Source organism: Neodiprion lecontei, chromosome 2 (genome assembly GCF_021901455.1).
Source record: "Neodiprion lecontei isolate iyNeoLeco1 chromosome 2, iyNeoLeco1.1, whole genome shotgun sequence".
Classification (NCBI taxonomy): Eukaryota; Metazoa; Arthropoda; class Insecta; order Hymenoptera; family Diprionidae; genus Neodiprion; species Neodiprion lecontei.
The window spans coordinates 30247350-30269011 of NC_060261.1; the positions used below are offsets into that span (position 1 = coordinate 30247350).

At 40.6% G+C, this 21662-nt stretch overlaps 5 protein-coding genes across 15 annotated transcripts; 3 read left to right on the plus strand and 2 right to left on the minus strand.

The window, feature by feature from the left end:
• The first annotated feature begins 18 nt into the window (after positions 1–18).
• Positions 19–1629, plus strand: LOC107222234 (programmed cell death protein 10). 4 transcript variants are annotated; one of them, XM_046731480.1, is made up of 5 exons: positions 19–384; positions 566–743; positions 832–964; positions 1041–1205; positions 1271–1629. In XM_046731480.1, exons 1-5 carry the CDS (start codon positions 313–315, stop codon positions 1362–1364), a joined length of 642 nt encoding a protein of 213 aa, XP_046587436.1. In that variant the 5' UTR covers positions 19–312; the 3' UTR covers positions 1365–1629. The 4 variants fall into 4 exon arrangements, with proteins under 4 accessions (XP_046587436.1, XP_046587437.1, XP_015516988.1 ...); XM_046731481.1 differs by having other exon boundaries at positions 835–964; XM_015661502.2 differs by having other exon boundaries at positions 22–384; positions 1290–1629.
• Positions 1630–1650: 21 nt separating this feature from the next.
• Positions 1651–2529, minus strand: LOC107222235 (actin-related protein 2/3 complex subunit 5). The gene is made up of 3 exons (XM_015661505.2): positions 2180–2529; positions 2023–2095; positions 1651–1955 (listed from the first exon to the last, which is right to left on the minus strand). Exons 1-3 carry the CDS (start codon positions 2314–2316, stop codon positions 1716–1718), a joined length of 450 nt encoding a protein of 149 aa, XP_015516991.1. The 5' UTR covers positions 2317–2529; the 3' UTR covers positions 1651–1715.
• Positions 2530–2567: 38 nt separating this feature from the next.
• LOC107222225 (putative protein PTGES3L) lies at positions 2568–8940 on the plus strand. Of its 5 annotated transcripts, none has more exons than XM_015661494.2 (5): positions 2568–2712; positions 2983–3175; positions 3266–3390; positions 3475–3582; positions 3736–8940. In XM_015661494.2, the coding sequence occupies exons 2-5, from the start codon at positions 3033–3035 to the stop codon at positions 3855–3857; spliced, it is 498 nt and encodes a 165-aa protein (XP_015516980.1). In that variant the 5' UTR covers positions 2568–2712; positions 2983–3032; the 3' UTR covers positions 3858–8940. The 5 variants fall into 5 exon arrangements, 1 of the variants encoding a protein (XP_015516980.1); XR_006902848.1 differs by having other exon boundaries at positions 2569–3175; positions 3736–4809; positions 6318–8940; XR_006902849.1 differs by having other exon boundaries at positions 2569–3175; positions 3736–4385; positions 6536–8940.
• LOC107222226 (mitoguardin) lies at positions 7266–20910 on the minus strand. Of its 3 annotated transcripts, XM_046731476.1 has the most exons (10): positions 20536–20910; positions 20321–20442; positions 20023–20173; positions 19761–19904; positions 10450–10640; positions 10176–10322; positions 9961–10073; positions 9700–9868; positions 9376–9609; positions 7266–9161 (listed from the first exon to the last, which is right to left on the minus strand). In XM_046731476.1, the coding sequence occupies exons 2-10, from the start codon at positions 20414–20416 to the stop codon at positions 8844–8846; spliced, it is 1563 nt and encodes a 520-aa protein (XP_046587432.1). In that variant the 5' UTR covers positions 20417–20442; positions 20536–20910; the 3' UTR covers positions 7266–8843. The 3 variants fall into 3 exon arrangements, with proteins under 3 accessions (XP_046587432.1, XP_046587433.1, XP_015516981.2); XM_046731477.1 differs by having other exon boundaries at positions 19761–19889; positions 20321–20910; XM_015661495.2 differs by having other exon boundaries at positions 20321–20910.
• Positions 12891–18138, plus strand: LOC107222227 (protein unzipped). 2 transcript variants are annotated; one of them, XM_046731479.1, is made up of 5 exons: positions 12891–13326; positions 16059–16293; positions 16379–16776; positions 16836–17170; positions 17289–18138. In XM_046731479.1, exons 2-5 carry the CDS (start codon positions 16059–16061, stop codon positions 17818–17820), a joined length of 1500 nt encoding a protein of 499 aa, XP_046587435.1. In that variant the 5' UTR covers positions 12891–13326; the 3' UTR covers positions 17821–18138. The 2 variants fall into 2 exon arrangements, with proteins under 2 accessions (XP_046587435.1, XP_015516982.1); XM_015661496.2 differs by having other exon boundaries at positions 12891–13322.
• Positions 20911–21662: the final 752 nt, after the last annotated feature.

A 21662-nucleotide genomic window follows, 5' to 3' on the forward strand; every position in this document is an offset into this window, starting at 1 on the left:
AAAACTCACGAGCCTGCTGTATACCGTTTTATTCATAGAAGGTAACTCTCTCCGTGTCATGTCCGTTTTCATTGCCACAAATCCGACAAGTCTTCCCTGGACTCGTTAACCTTGTTTTATTTAACGTAGAGTTTGTTGACAGCTGTCGGAATAAGTCGGGGCGCAATTATTGCACGATGAGAATTTGAAAACTTTATCTAATCTCTGTCTTGCTGTTGATGTATATCTCTCCTGGGTGCAATCGGGTAGAGGACTAAGTAGTGCGCGTAGCCTTCCTTCCGTATATCCTTGAGAACCTCAAATTTGTGAAGGATGACAATGGGCGATGAGACCCCAGTTACATCACTCGTCCTTCCCGTAATATTACGTCCGATATTATCGAAGGTATTTACTGTGACCTTTTTATTTTTGCCTTTCAAGGGTCAACCTGTTAACCTCTAAATCCTATAATAACACGTTAATCATTCTCGCCACAATTGCGTCTGGATATACCTGCAAAGACTATCTATTTTGCAATTTCTAATCAAGGGATTCCAAAGTGATCGCATTACTTTTTTACGTACAGCTGGAACGGCAAAATGTAAGCGCTGCACAGACTTTACGTGCGGCTCTCTCAAAGGCAGAGAGTTCACACCCTGGAATTACGCATGATCTCGTCTTGGGGATTGTGCGCCGAGCTGATCTCAACCTCAATATGAATGAAAGCATTCTACGACTACAAGGGGTTGCTTCTGACATTGATGGTGTGTGAATAAACACAGTAAATTTATAACTTCGCCATGACACATCCATATATTCTTAATTATACACAATAATATAAATTGTTTTCAGTAGTTGAGTATCGCTTAGCTCGGTCAGAGGATGCCTTCCAAGAATTAAACCGGAAGTCTGCTTCGCTGAAGAAAATTTTGAGTAGGATCCCTGATGAAATAACTGATCGGAAAACATTTCTCGAAACGATTAAGTGAGTGATCTCCAGGTACATTAACTGGAAATTATTCAAGAAATATGTGCTTAGTTGCTCAATCGTTTCTGTGCAGAGAGATTGCTAGTGCAATCAAGAAGCTCCTGGATGCTGTAAATGAGGTTGCTGGGTTCATACCAGGATCAGCAGGAAAGCAGGCTTTGGAACAGCGCAAACGAGAGTTTGTAAAGTACAGTAAAAGATTCAGCAACACATTAAAAGAATATTTCAAGGAAGGGCAGTAAGTGTTTTTTTTTTTACTAATCAAGTCGTGGAATGAGCAATATTTACCATCTTTACCTGCAGTTTTCGACATTCTTTTCAGAGCAAACGCAGTGTTTGTGAGTGCGCTCTACTTGATTCATCAGACGAATATGATAATGGTTACAGTCAAGAATAAGTGCGAATGAATTAGTGCAAAGAAGAATGGCAGATTTTCTTGGGAAAAATGTTATTGATTAATGTAATACTGAGATAAGCAGAAAATCGATGGGGCAAAGCAGTTTCTTGCAAACTCGCGACTAATGTTACGTAGTGCCCAACTGCACCGTGTTGTTGACTAATCAAATATTGTATACACCCACCTATGTTACCTGTCTGAATTACTGTCCCATTCCCCTTTATCATAGATTTAAATAAAAATAAACTAGTTTAACAGGGTGAAATTGTCTATTTGCTTGGCCACATTTACCAAGTTTAAAACAGTTTATTGATAACATATTTCTTGCAATTCATTTCCATCTTGTTCCATTTACGCTTGTTTGCTATCCGATAAAACTCTGACAATACTTCCAACACCTCCAACGTTGTAAACTTTTTCATGCCAGAGCAACAAATGTCCGCTGCTCCCTTCAGAGGGAATTTCGAAACCTCTATATATGTACTTCATCAATACATCAACCAGATCTCTGTCCAATTTTGCTACGGCGTCTTCAATTTGATTTGATTTAATGCTCAATAGAACCTTAAGTGTAAGGTTCAAAGCATTGTCCTATAAAAATCGTTGTTGATCAGAATCAATAGGTTGGTCAAAAACGTAGCAACCCTTTGCAATTTACCTTTACTTGTTGATTCTTGCATCCGAGAGGTGCAGACTTGAGTACGGATATCAGAGCTTCCACGTTTTTCCCCTTGAGTCTTTGATAAGGAAAATATTTATTTTTGAACTGAAAGATTGCAAATTTAAGCACAGATTAAAGTGGATGTAAAGGATATTGTCCAAGAAGTGTAATGATTTCATTCTCATCAGGGCCAGCAGTTCCGCCGTCACCCTCTTCCTCTTTGAAATTATCTTCATTGTACTGGTCGACATCAATTTTTCGAAAAGCTGAGCTCGAAGTGTTTTTTGACATTGTAACTGTCACTCGTACACGATTAGTCACGACGTTAACGTTCGCGGTCAGTTTAGGTTAGGGTTCCTCAGACACGCCTTGACAGCTGCGGGCACGATTCTTCCATATTGGTCACGGCCACGGTCTTACATACAGGTCTTGCAAAGACGGTGGTGCGGGTAGACCCGCTTAGTGTCTAAAACTCGTAGTATCGATTTACGCCGCAAGATGTGCTCATGGTGTCGAGGGAATGTCGGGGCTTCATATACGACTGGACAGAAGTAGCTTCCATATATGTTTCTCCCACTTCTCTCTGGAATGGGCAGGGGGAAGCAGACCCGGTACCCCCGGTACCGATGCAGATAGCGGCGTGTAAATTCTGTTCTTTGCAAACCTATGTAATTCCGTGCCGAGTCGGTAAGTCGGGAAGTATAGGGCATACTGTCCCCATGGTTGACAGTCCTTTATGTAATTTTTAGTTACTGGTCGGGTCAACGTTTCCACCTATCTACTTCCATCGTGTGTCCATCTCTTTATAGATATCAGTATCATAGACAAAAAAAAGCAAAAAATATTAGATACATCAGCCCAGCCGCAGGCTGTCAACAAGTGTGATTGATGTTGGGAATTGTAAACAATACCCTGATACCATCATCATCATCATTTTTAATTCAAATATATTGACAGTTCTGTTTCTGCGGATAACGGGACACGTGATCAAACCTTGTTGCATTTAGATGGATTGTCCAATGTTAATTGGCAATTTGAGAAAGCCAAGAATTTATTGGTATCAGACGGATGCGGAAATCGTGATTCGTATAATGCTTCACGACGTGGACGATTACTTTCTTAGCGTAAGAACAGACGAGTTTGAATTCAGGTATGAACGCTGCTAAACAATTTTGGTGGGTTTACCGTGCATCTGTTAATAATTGCCAGGATTGCATTGATCAATGTTTGATCTTTTCAGCACGTCTGTAGACGGCGTCGATTACTATATTTACCTGCATCTTTTTGGTGCAATCACTGCCGAGAAAACTATCCATAAAACAACTGGAAGAGAAGTCACAGTTTACCTTCCAAAAGTTCAAAAGTGTAAGCATGTACATAATCCATTACTAAATGTAGCTATTCCGGAGTCGATATCATCTAAAAGCTAGTATTTTATTCTGTTTCCAGGGACTCCCTGGCCAAGGTTAATTTATTCAAGCAAAGCATGTCCACATATTTTTGTGGACCTTGATCACCTTGCCTCAATCAAACCCAAAAAAGAGATTGATTGGAATGGTATGATTGATTCGATATTATATTTAATGAACAATCTTTCTTAGCCTAGCAAATAACCAAATTTTATACATGCACAAGTATATATATATATATGCACAAAGAAAACCCTATACATTGCAAAGATCAAGAATTGACTGTTCAATATATTTCCAGAGAGAGAAGACTTTGCTACCTTCAAACGAAGACATAATATATCCTATATAAGGCCAGATGTACCATCTTCGGATGAAGATGAATCTGCTGGAGAGGAAAACAATATGATTTTCGATTTTTAACATCTCTTGAAGTGGATTAATAGAACTAGGTTCCAAATCTCATTCTAATGAGGTGTGAAGAGCAATCTATTTGGATTCATTGAAGCAAACTATTAAAAGGTACCAAAGTGTAATTAACGAATTTCCATGGGTAAATGAAATGTTTCATTAATTACCTAGCTAAATTCTTTTACTTGTATATGACGTTCGGCTGTTACTAATACAGCAAAGCTTTATTTACAGTTCACAGTTATATCTAACCTATACGTTTTCTGATCGATCTGAGGTTATTAGGGGGGAATTAGTAGCCGGCGGACTCAACTTCTTTCAAATAGAATAATGTGGTAAATTTTAACACTTATAATCTTATCCTGTCAACATTGTCATACCTTACCTTTATTAACTTTAGCGTGGCTGTTCATTAATTGTGGCCACCAGCTTCAGCCCGATGAATTGTGAAACTCTGAAACCGTTATAAATTAGGTAGATTCGGTCAACTTTCGGCCTTTCTTTTCTCCGAGTTAATTTGTGATATTCTCTGTTCATCCCGTAAGTAAGATTTTTTACCTAGTTAAAAGTTAAGAATACAGCCTAGCTGTTGTATTTTTTTTTTTTTTTTTTTTTACATTGTTTCTACGAATAAATGAAAATTATTATCAATAACTGTATGCATGGTAGGCTTGCCCATAAATTACGTGATGTGAGTTTTTACGACCCCCCCCCCCCCCCCCCCCCCCCTCGCCCGTTCAAAATTGGAGAATTTATCTCAAATCATTATAATTGGAGGGTGAGAAATTGGAAGTTTTAATGGATTTTATAGACAAGAAACATGTGTATGTGTGGTAATATCAGTGACATGATCAGCACACACATGAGTTTTCAGAACGAAAAGTTTTATTGGACCGTTCACCTATAATATTGTGTAATAGCTGTGGCACGTCGATCTGGCCAAATGTGATACACAACGTGTCAGGTTCGTGGATAATTTTCACCCATATCATATAGTCTCAGTTATGTGTTACTCTTGTGCTCTTTCAAACATTCAAATATGTTTTCTTAAACATATTAACAGATGTCTTTAGAAAGAAAATTTAGTGTTGATGAGGACAGTCATAGTTGTGCTAGCATTGTGAATAATGATTTGATAGATATTTTTAATAGCAATAGTAACAGTGGTGATATTTATGAAAGTGGCGATATTACTGCAATTAGGTGCAAACAAAAAATAAATAGAAATTCGAAATATAATATTTGATAATATGTTTTGGGAAAATATTGTAACAGCAATAAAGAATAAACAATGAAAAAAAAGACGAAAAATAGAAGAAACTTGGTTTCCTGTAGATTATGGTGAAATAAAAATATATTTTGTATTATGTATAATGGTGGCTCAAGTTAGGAAACCAAAAATTTAAATCAACTGGTCTAATTGTAAATGGGCCTTGACAGAAAGCCTAATATTGAGAGAACAATGCAAATGAAAAGATTTCTGCAAATAACTACACTGAAACTTCCCAATAGTGGACATCTTCAGGACTGGAAATCTTCTCCCTTATAGAGAAGTGTCTGTTACTACGCGGTATATATTTTCCATTAGGCTTTTCTGCCTGGGATTTTTAACTTGTCCGTTATGAACAGGCGTCCGTTAAGAGAAGTTTCACTGTAGATGTTTGCATTTTGCAAATAATCATAAACAGACAGATAAATAGGTACATAGATAGATAGGATTTATCATGTTCATGGCAATGTTGGACAAGAATCAGTAACATATGAGGTATTCCACACCATTTCACCTAATCGGTGAAGGTCACCGACGCCGATCTTGGTGTCAATTTTTTTCTCAATTTGTCTATCGAAAAAAAAGAACACGTGTTCGACCGTTTTTCGATTAGGCCACCTGTGTCGATTTTATGAATTTTCCGATTTTTCAACCTGTTCGAAACAGACTTTTTTCAACTGGCTCTATCTTCAAGAGCTTTCATTCTTTTCAAAAAATGATACAAGTATAAAATGTGTCAATAAGTCCAAGCTTTCTGAAAAAAAAATTAGAAAATTTTTCCAACCACACAATTCTAAAATCTTTTGAATTGCGACACCTTTGATTTTCCTGAAACTTTTTACTTGCATTCGACCAGTTACAATCAAGTTTTCCTCCAAAGGAAATTATGGACTTCCGATTCGTTCAGGAGTTACACCATCATAAGTGCCGAAAAATTGGAAAATTCATTAAAATCGACACAGGTGGCCTAATTGAAAAACGGCCGAACACATGTTCTTTTTTTTTCGATAGAGGAATTGAGAAAAAAATTGACACCAAGATCGGCGTCGGTGACCTTCACCGATTAGGTGAAATGGTGTGGAATACCTCATATAGAGCAGTAACAAGAAATAAAATAACGAAAAATCTAAAGGCAGGAATATTAAGGTAAAAAGAAAAATAGAATCATACGGTTATCACGAACATTACGGCTTACATTACAGATAAATTACGCAAAATAAAACTTGTGACGAATGTTTTTAATCTGTGATCTAAAAAAGTGTATCGATGCAAGAAGACATTGCTATCAGTGAATCGACAATGAAAATAACTAAGAAAACAGATAAGGGACAATAATACCAGAGACGCTTATCTTATAAACAATTTAATCCAAGAAAACTAGTTAGATATGGTATTAAATTTTATAAATTATGTGATTCAGAATCGGGTTATTGCTGTGACTCTAAAAAAATACTCAGGTAGTGATAAAATAAATTCTAATGACAGTGATTCTGAAAATGTTGTTAAAGAGCTATCACAGTCAGTGTTACGTAAAGGACATATTTTATACTTAGACAATTGGTACACTGCACCAAAACTGGTTATAACTAATTAACAGTAAAACTAATGCTGTCGGAACAGTAGATTTGAACAGAAAGAATATGCCAAATGATTTGGTTGAAGCAAAATTAAAAAAAGAAGAATGCAGAACGAAAAGCTGCAATGGAATACTGACATAAAAATATAAATATAAACGAGACATTTATATTATTTCTACGAAACACGAAACAGCAGAAATGGCTGCATAAGGCAAAAATCAATTCAATCCTACTTCAAAACCAAAAGGTGTCATTGAGTACAACAAAGGAATGATTGGACTTGATCGACAAGACCAAATGCTAGTGTGCTTCTCTGTTATGAAGGAATATGCAAAAGGATACTGAACAGTTTTTTTTTACATGCTTGATATTGAACTTTTGAACTCTTACATTTTGTCCAACAAAGTAAATACTAGAGAAAAACAGAGCCACTCATGCTAAGTATGAAATTGAAATAGTCGAGTCATCAATGAAAAATGTGCCGTTACCAGAATATAAACGATGAGGGTGATTTTTGAATGGAGTTTTACCCCAGAGACTCCACACGCAACATTGGGGTCATTTTTTCAAGAATATAGACCCAACACCATCGAAAACAAAGCCATAAAGAGCCTGTAAAGTTTGTACAAGATATAAGTAAAAAAACGTAGCGAAACAACATAGGAGTGCAAAAGATTTAAAGTTACATTGGATGTACCAATATGCTTCGAAAGTTACCATACAATTGAAGCTTAATAACTTTCTGTTACATGTTTTTTAAAATGTTTATAATTTAATATAAGCATTTATTCAGGAATTTAAATAAAATGTTGTTGATTTATTAATCTTTCTTTTTCACTGATGAATTGTTTGTAATTATTTATCAAACACCTTAAGAAATTAAACCGGTTGTATCTTACACATGTTTACATATCATGAGACGTATGCAATTGGCATAACTTCGAACATTTATCCAAACTGTAAAATGGCTCAACGTGCAACCGACCTTGCTGTTTATTATAGCATAGGCGATCAGAACTTAAATTGTAGGGCAAGGGGTTAAATATCGATTTGATTGAAATGTTTACATGCCTGTATATCAGGCGGAACTGCACATCATGAACCACCCGCTTTACTCTTTGCCTTCATCCTTTTGCACAACTCGAGGAACGCTTGATTTTTCAATAATTTGAATCTTTTGTCAGTAGAACTAGATGCATATTGTGCATTCTCTGAAAGCAACGCTAATTATAGAGAACCCTTAATTTGCTGTTCTCGTTGATCTGTTCAGTCTCATGATGGCGAAAGGGTTAAAATATTGGGTGATACACGTATTTAGGTATCATTGCTACTACATCAAATAGAAATAAAATCTGGAATGTTGAAATTGTCTGTTCGATTAAAATCTAACGTCATTGCATGTGAAATCTCATGCAAAGAATAGTGATGAAAAATAAATCAACCTAGGGCGATCTTTGTTTAAAAAAAAAGGAAAAAGTACAAAAGTGTATTTTGTAATATAAAGTCAAGATTTTGCCGTACGCGTGATTCAATCATGTTCGTACGAATTACGTATGTACATACGATTTACTCAGACCTATATACATCTATGCACGTATTAATTATACGCGTTGAATAGAAATTGAGATAATAATCAGTTTGATGCGCTTTGTGTGAAATATTATTAGTATTTTACAGAATATCGTCTGCTTCGTTTTTTACTATTATTTACAAGATTAAAGCGAACTCTACGCAGTTTACTTGTCTTACAAATCACCTGCAGACTAGTCGGCACCTTGCTTAATTCACCAGCACTCTGTACATCACGAATAAAACGATAATGAAATTTTCTTCCTTCGTTCTGAAATAGTGAATCTTTTAGCGTACCCACAGCAACGAACGGCAATCACCGTCGAATTAATTATTGCTACATAAAGCTAACGAGAAGAACGGCATAGATCATATCTACCACTGTCTACGAATTCGTCTATACCTTAGATGTACGTAAATTTGAACACACGGTTAAACGTTTACGGGTAAAGCGAATTACCCGTTAATCGTATAGTCGTTGTACCTTCACTATTAAGGCGGTCAGCCCAGTTATTTGAACGATAACTCGTTCCGGTTAGTCTAATCAATTACAAATGTTAAATTTCTATAATACAGCATTTTTTAACAACCTTCCAGTGAAAGTCTTTGATTTATGTTTCCCACCCTAGTTTTTATTTCCTTGAGGATGTCCTCGGCCAGCTCATCGACCGTGGTATAGCGAACTTTGAAAAAATTGAATATATCAACAAGAAATTCGACGACCTGCTCCCGGAAGTAGTAACAAGTAGCACGAAGGCTTCCCTCGGGTCCTAGGAAACCCCAGACCAAGACCGGTGATATTTGTTCCGAAATAGAATAGAAATGCGCTAGGAAACCCTTGTTGTATTTGAGCATCTGGCGCTTTCCCATTAGCACGGACCACACCGCTGTACCTATGGCCTGTAAATTGATTTTCCCGTTAGTAAATGCACAATGTTAATATGGATGCACCATATCCAGATAGATTAAAGGCACCGCTCGTATACACAATCGTATTTGAACAGTGTTTCCATCCTCGGTTTTCGCTCGGCGGATGCCGTTACGCGTCGCGTACACAATAATTATTTTAATGGGGAAACGCGGGGTAATCAACTGTGGCTAGAAGGTATTATACCGTTTCACGGAAACTCGCTGAAATCCATCGGTTTTGGAGTATCGCCTTTATCGACGACGGTGGTTTCTCGACCTCGTCGAAAGCATCAAGTAGTATAAAGTCGATCAGCACGTCGTAGAAATTGATGCACTTTACATTTCGCCCCGAAAGTTCCTCCTGCATCATACTACGCTTACTTGGATCCTGAAGAAAGTCGAGCATGGCTTCGTAGTGCGTTAGATAGTCCTTAGGGTCCTGTGGAACAAGAAAAAGAAACGCTTTCCGTTGATATTCGAGGCTGGAAGTAGGTATATGCGGCTTTCATGAATATACAACAATACCGACCCTATCCGCGTATACGATCAGATCACTGATCAGCTGCCTTCCCATGTCAGCTATCCACGAGGCGGCGGCGGGCCAGGCGAATAACCTGGAGAAAGCCTGCCGCAGGCAATGGACCTTGGCCAGGTACTCGACATCGGAACCACACTTAACCAACTCCGTGTGTAACTTCCTATGTGGCAGCGACGGAGATGAGTGAAAAAGCGAAACGATTACAGAAAGGCGGAAATGAGACATCATGACGAGGTGAGAGCGTTAATTTACCTGCAAGGTATGCCCTTGTCCTCGTGTTGCTTCAGCGCCGTATGGTACAACTTCTGCTTTTCAAAGTGCGGAAAAAACTCCGAGAACTCCTCAAACTCCCGAAGATCGGCCACCTACAATCCGAGCAATTTGTCGCAGGGACATGAAACAACTATTATTCAAATATCAACTGCACAATTCTTACGTATACATCTTCGCTGATGGGCGGCGCTTACCCCGTCGCGGGCCGATTCAAATGACTCTGGGGATGACGCCGCGTCCTGTTTATCCCTGTGGGTGGAAGACGCTCGAGTTCCTGATACGGAGCGCTTCCGGCTCTCCTCGCTGCCCGCGTCACTTTCGTTACGGAATAGTACGGAGTGCTGTGGAATACAAAACAGGACCATGTGTAACGACGCAGTGAACTGATAGTAGCAACTGCACTCAAGGTGCCCATAATGAGTAGTGTAGTGTGCCGATTGAATGAAATTCGAATTACGACGAGCTCACCTGATCTATAAAGAGGAGCTCGGCGGTGTTTTGTATGTGGTAACCGAGGTCAAGCAGCTCCTGGACATCGTGAGTGAACGCGGCGTCGGCCTTGGAGGGTAGAGCAAGGGCGTCTCCGCAATTCAATGAGGAGCTGAAAGCTGTAAGGGCATCCTCCCAGCAGTATATGGCGCGCTCGAGTGCCTCGAGTCCTGGAAACGCGCCAAGGTATCAATAGGGAATAAACTGGGAAAAATGGGACAATTCTTTACTTAAATTGGAGTGCCATGGGATAGTTGTGAAGCTCGGCGACCATTCTTCTCACGAATCGCATACGCGTTGTCGAAAGACCGCAAACTTCGAATCACTACTCGATTTCACGAATGGGCTTAACGTCTCTTAAACCTTTCTGATTTTAAGTTTGTTTCGTCCGACATAAGTTCACGCTTCATGTAGCTATACAGTTCGTACAAAGTACTTTATTCCTTACTCAATTTTGATTAAATTTTCGTTGGTTGAAACAGTCAATGATGACAAGATGCAATTCATAGAATGATGCTTTTATTACGACGTTTCGGCAGGACCCCGCCTGCCATCATCAGGTTTCTTAACGGGGTCCTGCGAAACGTCGTAATAAAAGCATCATTCTATGAATTGCATCTTGTCATCATTGACTGTTTCAACCAATGAAAATTTAATCATACACCAAACACAGTCACGAACTTAAACCATCATTTACTCAATTTTATTGATCTGAAAAACGGGGAATAAGTAGCATTTGCCTTCAGCAAATGCAGCTTTCAGTTTCTTTCCATATTGGTCCCACTTCTCAAGTCAATAAAGTGACTACAGCTAAACTCTGGACTAAAGTCCAATATGCAACACGGGAATAAAAGCCTATTATTCCCTTATTACACAATGTGCCATGATACGCGTTATATTAATACGGGTATGCTGAAAAATGATTTCAGGACCGGGGATACTGTTTCAGAGATGATCGTAACACTTTGCGGAGTTGCGGTGTTACACATCGACGTATACCTAGTTCGTTTCCCTGCAGTCCCGTTATACCTTGGAAGATAAGTGTACTTGCGTTCCGGGCCTCTGTAGTATATATAAGTATGTACATAAGAACAAGTGTAAGAAATAAGCAGAGGCGATCGGCGGACCAGTCGACGATGGTTGAACACAATATTACAGTTTTTACAAACTCGTCATGAGAGTTATAACGGTACAATATATAGGTATAGCTACAACTACTGTGACCCGTGAATCTCGTCTCTCGTACTCCCGTAACAACTATGACGGTAACCAGAGACAGAGGGATTTATTCCGGCGTGCGAACGTGAAACGGTGCGCGATTCTATCCGTGGAGGGCAAAACGTACATATGTACCTAGCTGACGTAATCATCTCGGCGTATTATCTGCTGTCGTTTTATTAGCAGGTCGACGCCAACCGGTTGTGAATGTTATACGTTACGTTACACGATGCATTCCGTTCGCTGTTGTATTCAACGCTCGTTCCTTCTCCGCCGTTTCGCGTATAACTCGCCGTGTCACATTATAATCTGTACACGTGAATACCTTATACGTGTATATATATATATATACATACCTATATATATATATATGCGTGGAAAATACCTTGATTGGGAAGATCGGGAATCGGGAATCGACGTCAAGGTCCAACGTAACGTAAGACAACGACGGCGTTGAATCTCTAATTAAAGGCACGCGGGCCGGATGCGGAATCCTTCGCGGCAATCAGACCGTCCGAAACATAATATCCAATTGACGCCGCGGGTGCGGCGGAGCTTATATGCAACGTTCTAACAATAAGTGCATTGAATGCATCCCATGCTACTGCTACATCCATACGCATGATGAATTACTACACATGTATATGATGTATACGGTATACGCAGCTACGCAACAACGTGTAGACGTATGGCTGACAGGGGGTTGCATCCCCTGCAGAAATATTCTGGCATGCCTTTCGTGCACGTGAACCTGGTAAGAAGGTGAAAACGTTCGATGCTGAATCAGGAGGAGAGGGTAGGAGAGGGTGGGAATTCCGTGTGCCTGTGCGCCCTTGTCCCTTGTTCCTTGGTTCTGGTTTTGTGACCAACATTTCCCATTCTCCTCCCCCTCCTGCTGCTGCTGATGCTGATGCTAGTGCTGATGCTGGTGCTGCAGGGGAACTCGATCTGCGTCAATAACGCGCGTTCGCGTGACGTAATCCTCCCCAGGTTTGTTATTGGAGGATGTGTCATCCAATGGAGAGGGGATGTTGGCGGCAGCTGTGGCCAGGGCCGAAACGCGGAGGGAGAAGGAGAGCAAGAAGGTATAGGGAGAGAGGGAGAGAGCGAGAGAGAGAGAGAGAGAGAGAGTGGCCAATGGGGGGGAGAGAGAATAGCGGTGACGGTGGCAGTGTCGAGGTCTAGCCGTTTGTTTCAGAGTGGTGCACCTTGGTCCTCAGTCGACTGGCTTCTGGTCCCGAAGACGTTTGCTGTAACAGTACAGTGCGTACTGTACCAAGAATAATAGTTGCGCTTTTTCACCCGGCGTTGTTCTACTCTCGAGTTTTCGTTGTTTTTTTTTTCGTTGCACTTTTTGCCCGGCCATACCTTACATACCCAATCGCCGGGCCAAGTGCCAATCGGCACAGTTTGTGTTACACCGTTATTTCCACACGGCTCTCTTGACTTGTACCTCAATTCGGAATAATTTGCGGAATTGCCAAAATACCCGGTACGTTATTGCGGAGTGACGAATTATGAGCTGTGTTCATTTCCGCTTAGAGGAAACGCGTCGAAGAAGTCTTTCAGTGCCCCATTAGGCTCTGAAGAACAATCCGGATTATAACTCATATGCTGACGACGGATCACTCAAAGTAAGTATGTATACAACGAATGTAACGCGAAGATCGGAATCGCCTGCGCGCTTCTTGTACTCCTTCATCTTCAATTCTTCTGAGCCCGCGCGACTTCGGTCTGCCGGCGTTCTCTTTCGTCTCATGAATTATGGAAACTTCAAGGCGACACTTAGATCTCGAAATTTCGGTTGGTTAAGCGAGGGAATCCAATAAGGAGAAAAAATAATTATCGTCGCATTATAGCCTCGCGTATGCCGCCGACCTTGAATCGATGGACTACGTAATCGTAGTTTCGATACAAATTCGGGTTCTAAGCACAGCCTACGTAATGTCCGCGTAGTACACGGTAGGAAACGGAGAACATTAATAGTTTCAATCAACCACCGTTTTCAGAATTGGTAACCCCGTTTGATTTATCATCCTCAAAATGCGGTCATAATTCAATGGGGGAAAATCCGCCACTAAATACCGAGTCATTTACAAATTGGTATTCGTGGCAGCTAACGTTCAACCTTAATCACTGTAATGTCCACGTTCGCGGTAGAAGGAATTCATATATTAATGCTCTCATTCCATCACCATTCCTAGATGACCTGCTCTTCGCACTCGAACCATTTCATTCCCATAATTCGGTCATACTTCACTTGGAAAATCCGTCCCTAAGGGCCGAGTCATTCGCAGATTGTAGTTCGCGGCCGCTCCTGTAAAACTTTAATCACGAGTTGAGCTCGGCTCATGGTTATTTTCGTTTGTAGTTGACGTGGTTGCGTGATGAGGGTATATACTATACCACAACGGCTCAGCCACGTATAACGTTAATTAGTTAATTACTCGTAGCCTTCCGAAAAATCAGCCCCATTGTAGCGTTAGAAACGACTGGGTGAGAGAATTAGAAGCTCCGTTTCGTAAAGACTATCGTACGGGGCAAAGCTCTGTGCTTCGTTAGGTGATAGTCTAATACGTATGGGTAAAAAGTTGAAACGCAATTAAACACAAATTGCCGCATTAACGAGGCAGGGCTATCACCCATGGCATTTTGTAGCGAGCCAGCTCTAAATTAGTCTGAAAAGGTGATGACGTATACTTGCAGGGTATGTCAATAACATCGAAATCCAGGGCCGTCCTACATGCGAAGAATGCCCTCAGTTTGAATTACACCTGCGTTAACGATTCTCCATATTCAATGATGACAGTTTAAATGTTGGATAAAAAATCGCGGTTTAGTGCAGAAGAACTCTGTCAGTCGATATATGTACTTTCTATTTCGTCATAGCTGTGAATCCAGTGAGCGGGAGGAGGAGGAGGAGAACGGACCTGCATTTATACAAGTTCACTTTTAAACGTGTCCGTATCTATGTACACCTAACGCTTATACCGGAGAGTCACAATTTGCCCTCTGACCACTCGTGCTCATAGCGATTTATGCGGTAGATAAATATAATTCAATTGGCTGCTGCATCATCGCCCTTGAATGTTGCGACGGCTCGCTCCGTGGTGAATTACTCGACTTTTTGAAGAAAGTTATCAAATCAACTGATAATTTAACCCGTCGCCGACCTTGTTCGTATTACAAGCATGTAGACGTCTGTGCGTGTATGTGTGTGCGGGGGTTTGATTCGGTCGATATTCGAGCGAACGCGAGGGGTATAGAGCAAAAAAGAGAGTCATATGAGCGTATAGTTTGCTTCACCGGAAGCGGTAAGTCACGGGCTAGTGAATTTGATGAATTATAACAGATTTTCGGAATCAGGTACATACATCGTGCGATGACGAATTTTAGGTAGGTACGCGTTTGTATAAAGAAGAAAGTTGCTGCTGCAGCACGTCGTGAGAAACGCTGCCCATAGCTATGCGAAAGGACTGCGCATATAGTGAGTAAATTTTGCCAGCGGGCGTGTTTTGTTTCAAAACACTGCGCCACCGGGCATAAGCAAGGCGACGTACGGAATTATCAGCATCTCTCGCCTTTCTGTACTCCACATTTTTTTCTCTTCGACAATTGGTAGTATTATACCGCATACATCTATATCTATAGGCAATGCGCATGATGTCGTATCTCTTTTCCACACCACTGACAAATTCTAAGAAGCAGGGCGTATAACGTGAGTCAACTTCGCTCGGACCACCGGTTATACATTAATACCTATGCATACCTATTTATGCCCTATAAGAATCGTACGTAATCGCAGGAAATGTTTGGACAAAATTGGCTCCTCGCTTCGCGAATGTCGTAACCCACCGGCCCTATAGATACGTGTAGATAACCTGCAATCGCGTACGTGTGTACGCATATAATCTACCCATGGCTCTATAGAAATACGCGACATCCGCTTAGGCGCGCCGCGATTACTCCTGAAGCACCGCGAGGCTGCAACCCGTCGTTCATGCGTGCATTCAGGGGAGAGAACCCCGTGGTGATTGGAGTGGTATAAGACATGGGTAAAGACGAGAGAGCGCCGGCTGCATCTTTTCAACTTCTCCTTTTTCCCAAGGTAGGTGCGGGGCGTTATCATGGTAACGCCAGGGCGCCCCGCGTACCTCCACGCCAATGGCGGTGCACTGAAAAGTTGCCAGGCGATCGATAACTCCTAGCGCCACAATGTCGCATGTCCGGCGTTAGCTGAGTATATATCAATACCTATACCGTGCGAATATGTATGGTACACACATGCCACTTGATGTGAATGCCGTTCCACTCGGTGTCACATCACAAATGTCATATGTGTCGGTGTGCTCATTCTTGCCATTTTGCAGATGATTATTACATGCAGAAATACACGCGGACCGGTGAAACCGGTAGCGTTTACCCTAGTACAGCTGATATTCCTGGCCACCTTCGCACTCGGCGACAATAGCGTACACGTTCTATCGTCGTTCAACCAGCTTGTCACTTCTAGCATCCTCAGATGGTTGCCTCAGAACCAGGCCGAACCCGAAGGGAACAACGACCTCGTTATCGGGGGCATCAAATTTGTCTCTGGATTGGAAGGTGCGACGCGCCTTTTGTAACGTCGACATATTCAAGTCCCGTGTATCGTCAGTCATCGTTTTTTCATATGAATTTTTCCATACAGTTGATCCCAGCACAGGCTCGAGTCAAACCGAATCGAGACCGATATTTGTCTGTCGGGCAATTCACAACGCTATTTGGGTGGCCGGAGGCCAGGTTGAAGGTGAGAAACGGTGCGTCGTCACGCTTCTCGGCAACGTACATTCATACCAGCGGTACGAACTTCTTCAAAACGTTGAGAAAGCAGCGCGCCTCGATTGGCGCTACTGGGATAAATTCAAACAGGTACCCGAGATAGGTTCCGTCGCAACCGCGGATGCCTCAGCTGAAGTAACCTACGTAGCGCGGCACGAGGGATCAAAGCAAGAAACCGACCTTACAGAACAGATCGTCGGCTATACCCACTACATAGGGACGTACGACCCGAGCGACAATCTCGGCAGCATCACTTACGTAAAAGAGGTAAGAAGGCGTATGATTGTAAGACACGAGCACGATTATCCATGTCACTCTTATTTCAGAACGGTGTCCAAGACTCGGCAGACTCCGGCGAGGTCCTCGTCGAATGGGAGCCAGTTTCTTACGAACTGAAATCGGTCAAGTTCAAAAAGTTCAAAGACCGAATTATAAAACGGCAGTCTCGGGTACTCGGCGAGGCAACTCTCAGTAACGTTGGCTCGTATGCGGTGACCGTCGCAAACGCTTTCGCCTACTCTTACAACTATTCCGCATACTGGGGACAAGGACAAGCGATGCTCAAAGGACTGAATACCACGATCACCCTTGCTAATAATACGAAATTACCAGACGTACAATGGGGCAGCCAGGTGAACGAACATCGCGAAAGCGTTCACACGTGAGTTTTTTTAACCCCTTCTGGAATCGATCTACCTCGCTGGTTCAAGGCTCTATTAGTTATTCAGTTTCTCAAATGGAATATATAACAAGTTAACACACGTTTCTGTATTTTACAGAGTGAAGATGTACCTCGAGCCGGGTACCGCGGTGAACGTGACACTCAGGGCGAACTACACAGACAAGGAACTTTCCTACACGGCGCAGTTGATCTCGCATTATAAGGACAAATTCAAGACACCACGCACGATAAACGGTTTTTATCGCGAAGAAAGCATGATCGATGTCAATCCTGATTTTGGACCTATTTACTATCTGAGTAACTATACCCTGGTCCCGACGACGACTACGACAACGACAACGACGACGACGACGACAACGGAACGACCGCGTTCGCGATCCGATACCGAGGGGCGACGAAATCACGGTGAAAAAGATACCGATGACCCGAATTTTAATCTGGTTATTCCACCAGGCGGAAAAGGCACAACGGAGATGCAGGCCGACGACCGCAGCCCCCAATCCCTAAAAAATAAGCTCGGTCCAGCGGAGGGAAGCAGCGCTCCTCGCATTGTTTATCCCGAGCTGTTAATCCTCGCCGGAGGAATCCTGTTCGCCCTCAGCGACTGGTCCCATACATGGGCGACATGATTATTGCGACGACCTTTATTGTCAGTATAAAATACCATTTAAATTCTCGTTAACGCAATATGTAGTATATATATCACTCGTTAATACGTGGGAACGAATTAATTTTATATCGCTCCAAGTGTACCGAATATACATACGATGACGGAAATTTCGTGGAAAATGGGAGTAAGAAAAAGAAAAAAAATATGAAAATCTTAAAAATAAATTATTCTATTTGGCTATGTTACAAGATGGTTCCTTCTGATGACGGGATCTCGGTGCTGACATACGCTTGCCTTCAAAAAAAAAAAAGAGAGAAAAAACACAAAGAAAAGAAAATCTTGATATTCAATATGTATGATAATAATACATCATTATTTAGCTTATTAGGAAGATAAAATGATTATCTATATCCATCATGAGCTAGCCTCATAGTTTACCAAGTACAAGCAACTTCAGTCCAATGGATTATGATTATGTATAAATTAGCTTTCAACAGCGGTTAATGATGAGGAATGGAGAAAAGAAAAGATGAACGTGTGCCGTTCAACTTCCGACAAATATTCTTGACATTCCACTACTCCCACTACGCTCGTAAATGAGGGAGAGAGTACGAATAAAAGGCGTAAATAATAATAATTTGAAGATAGGAAGAAAGGAAAAGATGAATAGAAATCTTAATCAGCTATGCTATATTTTTGAGATGGCCGTATAATTTTACACAAGTTTCTAAGCTAAGGTTTGTAAAAGAGCAACGTGAGTTCGAGTGTAATGAACTTACCTGAGATATTCTATATATCTGTAGCATGTAGTAATATATACTTGTCTTTTCAGCTGCCAAGCCTTGCTTGGTAGGATGTAATTTATTATGTTATCACTTGTTTAATATTGGTGAGCATTTTTGTACAGCGTGTGTGGCGTCAAATCCAGCTAATATAGTTTTTGTGTAAGCATTATACTCAAAGCATTGGATACCTGATGGCAGGTATGGTGTGACCGCACATACTTATTTCTAAGTATTGTTGGCTCTGAATCTTGAAACCAACATAACGTCTTTTCTGTATTTCATTTTCAATCAAAAATGGGAATACCAGCAGTACCAATCTGATAATATTATTATAATAATAATATCAATAATAAAAGTGCTGCTTCATATAAGAACGCCAAGGGCGATTTGTATTCAGTTATGTATATTTATTTAAGTAATCGTTCCCGGCTTCTTTGCTGTATTGTACATTACTGTGTATATATAATTGCAATGTATATATCTATACAAAAAAGTCGATGGTTTTTTTTAATTTCCTTCCAACTTGGGTCAATATATTTGCAAGATTTACGACTGTACAGCGTTTATGATTTTATGTTTTTGCAATAAATTCAGTAAGAGAAACGACTAGGATGTTGCCCACCAAAGATTCTATTTTAAAATACATCTTTCATTTTTCCATAATGACTCATGCCCATGGCCTTTCATCTATACAGTGTATATTTCTCAAGTAGAATCGTGCCATACTAAGTAGTTTCTCAGAGGATAAGGTTGACTCGCATAAGTGATATACTATACTGGTCTGAATATAAGTAGAGGATTTTGACCAATAAAATCACAAATCATGAAGATTCAAACTGCAGTTTTTTCGAATAGCATCAGTCTGAAGTATCAACACGATCAAAATGAGACATTTATACAATACATTGAAGTTTTATTGATGCAATGTAGGCAAAAAAAATGCAATATTAATCAACAAATACACCTGTGATAATAGCTCATTTTCTCATAAGATTTGACTTATATTTAATCTATAGAAAAAAATTCCCAATGTCGTAAACTTGCGGGTCGACTTATAATCAGACCAATACAATAATTGTTCTAAGAGTCATTGTTCATGCTGAAATTAATTTTAAATCCCTGAATGGGAAAAAAATTGTTCCAACTCTATATATTGCAATTGCGTACCACTTACCGAGTACTCCGTATTGTTGTGGCGTGAGCTTGACATCACCGTCGGGGCCACCTGGAACTGACGAGATCAGGGAGGCTCGGTCACTGGCGTGACTCCGAGTACTGGCTTCGCTTCGCCTTGCCCAGGATACTTGGGATATAGCATCTTTGTAAAATTCAAAGGTGAAAATTCTTTGAAGAATAGTATATATAACGCATTTTTTAAATAAACCGACTGTCGTAATTCAAATGTGATTTCAATGAAATAAGGTTGAATATCTTACCCAAGTTTGAACTCTTTCCATTTATGTATTTATGTCTCACGTCTCTGGGATATCTTCTAGCAAAAGAAGCTGGATGTCGTCTGCGCCTTTTCAAAAATTGGGCTAACCCGCCCAACAGGAGCGTTCCACTTGTTAGGCAAATAATTAAAATCTGCAAAGGCAATAGAATAGCAATAATTTAAACATACTGGCAGAATTGAAAATTATATTGCCCCAACTTCAATACTTATGTAAGAAAACGAGCAGCCGCAAGAAAATTAACCCAACTCTTTGAGCCAGACTACGATCACGCACCCACCTTTTGCGTTCGAGATAAATTGATCGACGGCAGAGTAATGACAAATTTGGAGTTGAATTGCCCGATCATATTTTTCACATTGAAAATCGACATCATTATTTATTTCTTGATCCGTATATCATCTAAACACAAAAAAATAACCACTAATGCCGCACTCGAGTAAACCGACATGCGCGCCCGGGCAGCAAGCCCGATTCTGTCTGCACTTCACTTACTAGTACCTCACCCATTGACCCTCGCCCTCTGCTCTGTTTACGTTATTGCACGCACTTTATCAGAACTAATTTGACACGGACTACTTGGGTTGTACCAGAAGAAGAACTTAGATGGATGTTCGTAACTTTTTACTCCGTTGGAAAAAGTATAGCCCCTCATTAACACCCGAATGAGTTGATTGCTTTAAAATCATTGTTTGGTGTTTGATAGTGAATTCCCGACGTTTCATAGTTAATAGTTTGGTCGTTATTAATAAAACAAAATTTGCTAGGGAATTCAAGTGACGTTAGCCCCTTACTTGTATTTTAGGATCGAATTGAGTTCTGCTTGCGCGGAATCGTTTGTTGGTATTTAATCGCTTGTCCAGCCTTCATTCAATACTCCTCGATTACCTGTAAAATTTGAAAGAAAAATTACTCTCCAAAAAAAAAAAAAAAATCAAACTAAAACGACTGTAGTTAGGCATTAGTCATTTGAATTTGTCCAATTCCAGCGCATCTAACCTACGACAGCTCCTCATTTAACTGTAAATTGCAATGAAATTCAATTACCCGTACTTGGCAGCTGTTTGTTGATCGTTTATAGGTGATTAATATATTAAATGTCGGGATTGCGTTATCAATCATCTTCAAACGACCCACAAACTGTCAACACGGAAAATTGAATTGTACATACATTGCAATTAAAATGTGCTCGGATTGAACGGATTAACAAATTCACGGGACTAGCGCATAACTACAGTCTTACTTTTTTTTTTATTTGGGAGGGTATTTGTTTTTCAAATTTTACAGATAATCGGCGGACAATTAAAGGTTGGACAAGCACTAATAAGTACCAACCAATGACCAACAAAAGATTCCGCATCAGCAAAATTCAGCATATGCAGCAATATTCTGTTTCTGTCCGTCTAACCTTTCCACTTATACTTTATTCCTATACCTTGCCTACGCTACGTATAATATCTCTATGCTTTCCACATGTGAAAACGACGAGAGGCGGCTTGGTTCAAATTACAGCCAATGAGAAACGAGATTCAATGGGAAAAAAATAATTTCTTGTCCAATCTCGCCTCTCATTGGCTGGAACCGTGAAAGCCGAATCAGAAGCAGGCCCCCAGAAGTGAACC